General features: G+C 39.8%; 1 protein-coding gene across 2 annotated transcripts in view; it reads right to left on the bottom strand.

Moving 5' to 3' along the window:
- Positions 1 to 3,346: 3,346 nt before the first annotated feature.
- Positions 3,347 to 9,822, bottom strand: part of LOC118336688 (protein delta homolog 1) — a 9,724-nt gene continuing 3,248 nt past the window's right edge. For both annotated transcript variants that reach the window (XM_035673357.1, XM_035673358.1), the window contains one exon: positions 3,347 to 5,963. In XM_035673357.1, coding sequence (XP_035529250.1) covers positions 5,174 to 5,963 — 790 coding nt within the window. In that variant the 3' untranslated portion in view covers positions 3,347 to 5,173. The remainder of the gene's footprint in view (positions 5,964 to 9,822) is intronic.

The following is a 9,822-nucleotide window of genomic DNA, read 5'->3' as shown; positions in this document are numbered from 1 at the left end:
AACATACACAGTAACCTCTGAGAGGACCGTCTTCTCCATTACCACCGGTGAAACCAAGCGAACAAAAAAAACAAAAAAAAAGTTTTTGCACAGGCACAACAAGACTACGACAAGCACACTCTTCCTAATATCGACCCAACTTTAACATTCACTCTTCAACAGAAGATGGTAATGGCAGCAGAAAAATTAAAATTAAAAACTAAAATTTGTAACAGTAACAGTGCAAAAGAACAGTCAGTAATAGATTGATAAACCATTAAGGATAGGAAAACAGAAAAAAATTATGCTACACTATTGTTTGTATAATCTGTTTTTGTAAATTCATAGATAATTTGACCTCTTTACGCCTTTAAATATCAGAATAAAGGAAAAAAATCACCTTGGTTGAACTGTTTATAGAAGATAGACATGCAGTAAACGATGGGTCACAAGCCAAAAATGTCTGGAGCCACAGTCATAGAGAAGAGAAGAAGTCCAGCGGCATTAGAAAATATGTTGCTGGTCTGACTGCAGGGGTTTTACAGTGACTTTACTGCTCATCTGGAACGCATTTAACACACAAACATGCAGTATCCATGTGGTGCTGAGGGGCAGGGGGGTAGGGGGTAGGGGTACCTGCCTAAATGAAATATGACTTGAAGTGTATCCAGTATGCATCCCTGAAAAGAAACCCCTACTGGAATTCTTTGAATCTGATTTTGGATTCTTTCCATGTGTGATTTTCCATGGATGTTGAGTTTCATCTGTCAAAGGAGAGGCGGACGGGAACAAAGGGTTAAGGGTCTCAGGCTTGGGGAGGGGGCAGGGGGAACTTAACTTTTGCTGCTCTGTTTTGTTTTATGACTCGGAGGCAGCAGAACGGGTCTGCTGAGGTGGATTTTTTTTTTGGCCTCTCTGGTCAGCTTTGAAGGTGAGGGCCCCTCTCTCCCCAGGGTCGTAACTCCACATGGTAATGTCTGGTAGTGGGGAGCCGGGGGCCCCAGCACACAAAAAAGGTTTCAGTTGGGATTCAGGTTTAAAGTGTTAACATTTAAGCATGCTTTAAATGATCTTCTTTATGCTCTCAAGCCTCTTTTCAGGAATAGAGACAATGTTACAGAACCAGGGCTGTTATGCATTAACGTTTATATCGGGAGCTTTTATTGGAGTCTTGGTTACAGCATTATCACAAGAATTAACTGGATTAACCATGGTAGGAGGCGTTTAGTGCCAAGTTACAGCAACTAGAAAAGATTGTAATCCATATGCAGTCCATGCTGATTAACATTCAGTTTAACATTTAAAGTCTTTTTACTTATGTACCTGCTACCAGATATTCCGATCTACTGGACTGCCAGAGATTTTTAAGGCTAGTTTTTGTAGGTCAGGGACACGCAGTAACACAGCAGGAGTCTCTGAGACATTTTCCAATAAAGTCAAGTCTGGAGTGAGAAATGGTTGGATCTAGTGCAGAAAAAAACCCACACAGATTGTCACTTAAATGGTGAACTGAAATAGCGACAAAGTGGAAAATGATGTGTTATGTGGAACAAGCAGCACTCATCTTTGACTCCTATAATGGTCTTTATTGCTGCTCAAAAGACCAGTGAAATGGAAACCAGGAAACATCGCCTGTAACATCAGCTGTTTATTTTCTCACTGTTAGTGATATATTGTTGTTTTTTGTTTTTGATTAGGATATTGGTATAAAATGACACTAAATAGAGATGTCAAATTCAACAATCCTAAAACCAGAGTTTAGTTCATAAATTGTATACATATATTATTGATTTTTGAAGTGTTCCAAATATGTGAAATATATTATATATATTACTCATAATTAACATGTAAAAACAAAATGCAGTTTTCAGTGCAGCGAAATGCACCACTTCATGCTGAACCCCTAGCTACATTTAGCCTTTGTCTCTCTCCTTTTAGACGGATGACACCTTGTGGTTGTACTCTGACACTACATTCTTTTTTCAGACATTTCTAGGAGATTCACCAGCTCTCATAATGTAATCCTGAAACACATTGAGCAAAAAAACTAGTTTTGCACTGCTCTCTGTAGGTTGAAAAAAGCAATAATGTGAAACCAAAACAGCTGACTCTTACTTATGCTGACTTCTAGAAATTCTATACTCATTTCATCATTGGTTTCCTGGTTCAGTAGAGTCCCCGTTTAATACATATCCGTCCACACAGGAATCCTGGCTAAGGCAAAGCCAACATCCTCAACATCAGACCTGGTTTTTGCCAGGTGAAATGTAGTTGTGTGACATAAAGCAGGCAGGACAGGAAATGTCATTTGCTTCTGTCACTGCTCTTGCACTCACTTCAGCATTCCACCTTCTCTGCTGCTTTTATTATTTTACCTTGTAGTTGTATGAACAGTATTTCTTGAATGAGAGGTCAGACCCCTCTCTTTAACTGGTGGGACATTGGAGGGTCTTATCAAGTCCTGTTTCAAGGTTAAATCAGCTTGAATTCTGCACAGAGCATAAGCACAGATATGTCACACCCTGTTCGTTATAGAAATCACTGGGTGGAGAAATCCTGTCTGACCAAGTCTTTCTCATTCTTATTAGTACATACTGTGGTTTAGTGACACTGTGATTCCCAGAAGAGCTGCACCCAACTTTCACCTGAGTAGACGTCTAATCAACCAGAGTAATTTAAACTTGTGTCAGCCAACAGAGAACATTATGTGATTTTGGTGAACCATACAAACTGGTGTCGGATTAAAAGTTCTGTATGGTGTTTTTTTTCTAGATTCAGAAACTTTTTTTGCACATTTTTAAGAATTTTTAATAAGTTTCCCTTATACTATTGTTTTATTTCTATTAAAAAATATAATGAAACGGCAGGCTTTAGGGAAAGATAGAGCTACCTAACCTTTCTTTCTCAGTTGTATTGTTTCCAATGAGATATTGCTTAGGGCAGAGTGCTGCAGCTTCAGTGCTGGTGATGCAGATAGCTTGCACCACAGGGTGGAGACAGAGTGCTATCTAAAACTGTCATATCATTTGGGGCAGTGGAGGGATGCTGACAGAGTCACTGTTATCATTCAGTTGATAATCAGCGAGTTGGCCCTTGGGAGAAACGTATTAAGCATCACAGAGCATGAGAGCAGATGCACTGATTTCCGAACAGGTAGGTGGTGATGCATACAGCATGTGCATCAGTGTGATTTCACACTGGGAAACATCTGACGTGTAAGCCTTGCCAAGCATCTGATCTTGTCTTAACCTGCTTGTTGTGTCAAAACAACTGCAGCTCAAAGATATAAAACTCAATATGAATCTGGTGATTTTTAAGCTCGAACAAGATAAAACATACAAAATAGTATTTTTAATATTTTATTAAAAGCAATAAGCAGACAAAACGTTATCTGTTACAAGGTACAATAGCAAATAATCCCAGACTCGAACAAATATATAAGTACTGCACGATTGTAATCACTGGTCCCCTAGAAATGCCACTTGTAAATCATAATGCACAACGTAATACACAACCTGTTATGTTACAAGCTCAAGATATCCACCCTATCACAGAACTGTGATGAACACAAAGTTTATTTCACGGAGCAAGGTCACAAAGTGCTTCCTAAATGTTAAATTGTTATAAATAAAACCATAAAAACAGTAAAAGGAATCAAACAATAAATCATAAGTAAACAACCACGTTAACAGAATCTCTTTACAGGCTGAATGGGGGCTGGTAGAGGAAAAATCTCCCACTCTAAAACCACAATGATCTTTATGACAGCAGTTGATACATTTGAATAGTTTACATCTAATATGTTCCATATAGTTAACTCTATCTTTACTGTTTTTCTCTTCTGTTTGAAGTGGGTGGGCATCTCATGCATGGTGAGACAAACCAGTAACATTTAACAGATGTCAGAGTATTGATTTCTGGGCTCGGCTGTGCGCCATGGTGCATGACCTGCGAAATTTCAACACTGGCAGTGAGAAGCAATGTTGGAAAAGCTAAGAAAATCTCTGCAGAGACTGCAAATGAAACTGATCAATAGGGATATTCATAGCTTGGATACAAATAGATGATGATGGAAACAGAAAGTGACCTTTCTTGGGGAACTGTGAAATAACCGTCTTTGTAACAGAATGTACATCTACGTATATAACTTTAACATCAACATCTAAAGTAATACATCTGCAGAGAGAACTACCTCCAGGTACAAACTGTACAGTAATACCTTGAAGAGTATCAAGCTCTGTAAAGTTATGACCTGCAGGATCTGAAAGTACAGCTGTTTGGGTGTCATGTAGTAATATCATATTACACATTTAACTGCACATACTGTACAAACTCACAATATGTATTTTTACATTAGTTAGAAAATACGGAGATCGTTAGCACTGCAACAAACAATTATTTGAATTGTTTATTAATCTGCTGATGATTTGATCAATTGATCATGGTTTTGGTCAGAATAAAGTGAAAAATGCATGATAAAATATCCAACATAACATTTGTCTTATCACACGAGACAAAGAAAAGCATACTCGCATTTGAGCAGCTTGTTCATTGGCATTTTCGCTTGAAAAATTACTAGAACGATAAAGCTATTATCAAAATAGTTGCTGATTAATTTTCTCTCAGTCAATTTATAGATTAATCATTGCAGCTCAAGTCGTGGTTATAAAATCTGAGTATAATTCGTTAACAAAATAAAAATCAATGGTACGAATATTTACTTAAATTACAAATACTGAGAGGAAAGTGGTCTGGGTTTTATGTGCTCTGTTGGTTGTTGCTTTTATATCAACTTTATTTCTCCTTTTGTAATATTAATCCCATTACTGTATTTCATATCAACGTGTAACTAAGCAGATGAACCATGGTTGTGAAGTCAAAAATGGCCTTAAAAAATACAACACAATGACATCTTTTTACCAGCCATTAAGATGCTATCTGGAAGAATTACAATTTCATACATTTTTAATGGCTAGTTTTTCAACTGTAAGATTAAAAGTAAATTTACAATCCAGTGTCATGGTGTCCACTTAGACCAGTAGAGTATACATTCAGATACATTCCAGTGTAGTCCAGTGTCTCTTACTTTATTAACACAACTGTACAACAGTCATAGTATTTGCTTCTTGCTATTTTTAGACATTCATATTAAACTCCTTCTACGGGGAGAGGGGAACAGGGAGAGACAATTTAATCAGATGGAGGTGTAGTGTCTCCCAAAGCTGGTGAGTCTAATCTTCTCCGGCAGGATGATGTTTACTGAGTGCTCTGGCTCTTCCTGGCTCGTGCTGCCGGCTTCTCTCAGCAGGTGTTCCCTTTGCTGCCGAACAAGCTGGCTGTACTTGGCATTAGCCACCCACGTCTCGCAGCGGCCAAAAAACACAATGCCTGTCGTGCCCAGGATGACCAGGCAGGTGAGCAGGGCCAGCATGCCAAAGCAGACAAGTTGACCATGGGTGACGAGGACGCCGGGGGAGTGGACTGTCTCCTTCAGGGTGATCTTGAGCAAGTCTCTCTCGGGCGGTCTAAGAAGCTTATGGAAGGTGTGAGCAGGGAGGGAGTAGTGCTGCGGAGTGAGCGCAAACACCCTGTGGTCCACAGGCCTGGCACTGACCGGCTTGGACCTGGCCTTCGGCCTGTGCTGCAGGGAACATGTGGGGCCTGTAAACCATTTCTGGCAAATGCACCGGAAGGTTCCATCAGGTTGACCAACACACGTGCCCCTGTTGGCGCAGGGCCTGCCGGCGCAAGGCGAGAGGCTGGTGGTGTCATTACAAGTGAAACCAGTGAAGCCGTGCGGACAGACACATGTGAAGGCCAGGCCGTGGTTTGTACAGTTGCCACCGTTGAGGCAGGGGTTAGGCTGGCAGCTGTCAACGCTGATCTCACAGTAGTCTCCAGAAAATCCAGGGGGACATAAACAAGAAGAGTAAGCTGCTGAGCCATCGGCATCCGTACATGTGCCTCCATTCTGACAAGGAGAGCTGAAGGGCAGAGAAACACAATGTGAATATACAGCAGGGGGTAATGAGGCTTCCTATCTAGTGCACAGCTTTACTACGGCAGGTTTTCTCCTGTGGTTATAAAGCAGCCATCGGTGATGCAGCCATCAAATGGGTCCAGTCCTATTTTACAGGTAGAGTTTATAAGGTGGATGTTAAAAGGATGCTTTGTAGGCCTATTATAAAGTCCATAATTTTCCCCAGGTTAGTGTTTTGAATTATTAAATGTTAAAACCTGGCCGTTTCTGTGATCTATTCTTCATTTTTCATCTTTTCTGTGCTGCGTTGACGACGTCTCATTAAGCTTTACAAACAGAATTTGTTGCTGTCTAGTATAAACCATGTATCTCTAAATGTGATCATTTTTCTGAAAAAACAAAAGGTCGAATGAAGTCAGAAATGTTTTTAGCTCATGAAAAATTTGGACAAATTGCCGAGCGGCAGCATTTTGTCTCTGATAAATGTTCTTTTGATTTAGGCAAAACCGAGGCCAATGCTCTTAGATGTTGAAATGAAACTAATAATATTCTGCATTATCAGTTAAGGTAAGTCGGACAGTAATTCCACCAAAAACTACTGTTTTTGGGTTTGTTTTTAGATATCAGCTCTCAGGGGTGGCCATGACGATGAAAGCTCTTAATTTGTCAGGACTAAATTCTTTCCCAGGAAAGCTGCCCTGCCAGATTAATTAATTATTAATTAATGTATTCAATCAATTTCTGTTGCTGATTGATTTTATGATAATAAAGTGATTAGTCAACTGTTTCAGCACTAGACTAATATATTTATTAATTTTTGTGATATTGAGTTCAGTCATTTCACCCAGCCCTATTGAAAAACAGTGTATAGCTCATTTTCTGCTAATTTAAAAATCTATACAAGTAACAAAATATAAAAAGAATCTCAGCTTTGCCTTTGCAGTAATGTTCCTGCACCCACATGTGCAGCAGCATATCTGATCAATGCAGCCATGCTTCACAAATTGTACTGATGAAAACCCGGGATAAAAACAATCAATATCTCTAATAGTAGCTTGTGTAATTACATAAGTTTCTAACATTCTGTCTCTGCGGGTCAAAAGAATAATAGCTCTGGCATACTTTTTGGACGTCTCTGGTGTCTCATAGAGGAGCTGATTAATGAAACTTCATGCAGGCTTTTTAATGGAGATGAATTCCCCTGGCATACAAGTGAAGCTCTGTTTGTCTCATTGTGAAAATTATAATAAGAATCAAATGATTTTTCTTTTTTGAGAGGAGGCGGAGAGCTGTCAATTCACTGACACTGAGCTGTAGGCTATTGAATTTTTTGGTGTGTTCACGTCAATAACAAGGCTGCCCGACGGAGAATGAACACTGTGGTGTTCAGAGTCTGGGGGCTGTGTCAGCTAGCTGTGTCCCCAGAGAGGCTTTCATATGTATCTGACGAGCAGGGGGAGGTTTCCTCCACAGACCTGTCTGTAATCCAGCAGTGGGAAGGCAGACGCTGAGGCAATTTCTAGAGCTTAAAGGACCGATCCATTGTTTTTGTTGTGGACATTTGGTCGATGTGGAATTTTGCCTGAGAGCAGAAATTCAAGACGTGGTTCTTGTTTTGAATTATTACTTGTTTCAGTGCTCTGTACAACTGCTGTATTCAGAGATTCTTTCACACTTCAACTGTGTGCCATTTCTGGTACTTTGAAGATACTTTGAAGGACATGAACCATGAAGGTGGGTCCTTCAGAGCACCTGAAGGCCTGGCTGAACCTGCGCCTCGCCTCCCCAAATGAGGACAAAACTAATGATGCATTCAGGTGTTCCTCACCAACTCAGTCAAACATTTCCAGGAATTTTCCCTCCAGTGGCTTGAATAGTGGTAAATGTTAAGAGTGAATGTGGCTCGCTTGGTAAACTTGCATTACATGGTGTACAGTAACAGCTTCAACGTTTCAATTTAACACAGAATGAAGACATGCTGCACAATGTACCCAGTTAATGGTAAACATTGTATTTCCATATAACTGTTTATCTGTGATTGTCTGCTATAACATAGCCAGGCCCTTAACACAAATAAACTGTTGTTTATGCCTTGCTACCATTGTTTGCATTGTGCAGTGCCTTCTTACAATAATTGGTTTATGTGATATATTTATCAGCACATTCCTAGTAAATAAGTAATTGCGATATGGGAAATGGGAACTGAATCTGAATATATCATTAAACTATAGCCTAAAGAGCAGGAGATTGTGGAATACTGACAGATGCAAAGTACACATCAGTTGTGTCCTCCAAATACCGGCAAAAAAAGGCAGAATTTCTGGTCACATACTGTATGAAGGGTTTGAAATGTGACAGCCTTGTCAAGCGATCATGATGTACTGAATTTTGAAATGATGACTTCAAAGGATGCAGCCTCTGAATTGGGATGCAGCTTATGATCCTGCCCAGGTACACGCCACAAGCTACTGCACTGAGGTGTCTGCTTGTCAACAAGGGAAGAGCACAATAAACATGGCTGCTGATGTATTTATGACAGGAGAAAGCTGGGGGATCCAATCTCTGAAATTCCTACGTACTACATTAGAGGATTCATGTGTTTGTTATGAGAGCCAAATTTATGCCTGCAGGAAAATTGTGTTTTGGCTATGTAAGCAGATTCAAACTCAAAGAAAAGGCTGAAAGTAAATACAGATTACACTTCAATGAATGCATCCAAATGAAGCAACGTGGCTGCAGTTCACATTATCCTTAATTTGACATTGATCAACTTAATTTTTCTTCACCTTGTTTGTATCCCTACTGCCCTTGATCTTAAAACATATTAAATTACAATGTGAAAGCAATGTGACTGTGTGAAAGTTGCCGCAGAGGACACCTGAATCTAAATCTCCCTTTTTATGGATGAGTTTTAGCTCTATGTTTAGCTGTCTGGCCCACAACTTCACTGTTCAAGTTCACGCTCAGCCGCTCTCAGAGCTTCATTTTCAACCGAAGCAACAGCAAATTGCAGACAGACACAGTAAGCAACTACCCGGTGGACATAATTGAGCATTTAGAAGCTAAATAGCAAGATAATTCCCTGAGGAGCTGGCAGAAACCAAAAACTAAACCTAAAAAAAAGAGTGAATATTGGACTTGCATTTGCTAATATATCAACTTGAAAATGATGGTCTATGTTGTGTTCACAGCTTGTTTCTTTTGCCCACAAGGGGCCCAAAAAAAATCTGTTATTTCAGGTTTAAAGTGCAGATGAGAGACAATTTAAAGGAAAAACAAACCTCGTCCTTTGAACCCTCTCCATTCTTCCATATGCTTTCAATTGAATCACATCATTTTTATTTTCATCAAACCATTTAATGACCCCTTGTGTCCTGCTTTCATGAATCTTGCTCATGCCGGCTCAACTCATTCATTCTTGTTGTTTCTTTCATTTGTCACCCCGTAACTATATATACTTACGAGGTGGCAGTCGATCGAACCCTGGAGCCGCCTCGCAGCAAGAACTTGGTACATGGGGTCGGGTACATGGGTCGGTACATGGGTCGTACATGGTCCGCCAGCTTCTACCCTACTGAGCTGAACCGGCCTTAGATAGGACCTTCTTAAGATAAGATCAACTCACACATAAAATATAAACAAAGTGGAAGCCAGATAAAGTGATCATAAAGCCAAAACTGGGGCCCCCCACAGACTGAGCCTTTTTTCCAAAATTAACCATTTTATTTTTTATTTTATATTTTAATGTGGAAAAACCAACAGAATCTTTTGGTTCATAAAAGCTTATGTGAAAGCCGGTGGTTATTCCCCAGCCCCACTCCGCCTCCTTACACCATTATTGTTTTTTTTTTTTATTTTTTTTT

Source organism: Morone saxatilis, unplaced genomic scaffold (assembly GCF_004916995.1).
Source record: "Morone saxatilis isolate NCDOM2014 unplaced genomic scaffold, NCSU_SB_2.0 Contig3, whole genome shotgun sequence".
In the NCBI taxonomy this organism is placed as follows: Eukaryota; Metazoa; Chordata; class Actinopteri; family Moronidae; genus Morone; species Morone saxatilis.
Note: the sequence above shows the minus strand (reverse complement) of the source record. Positions and strands in the feature narration are given on the sequence as shown.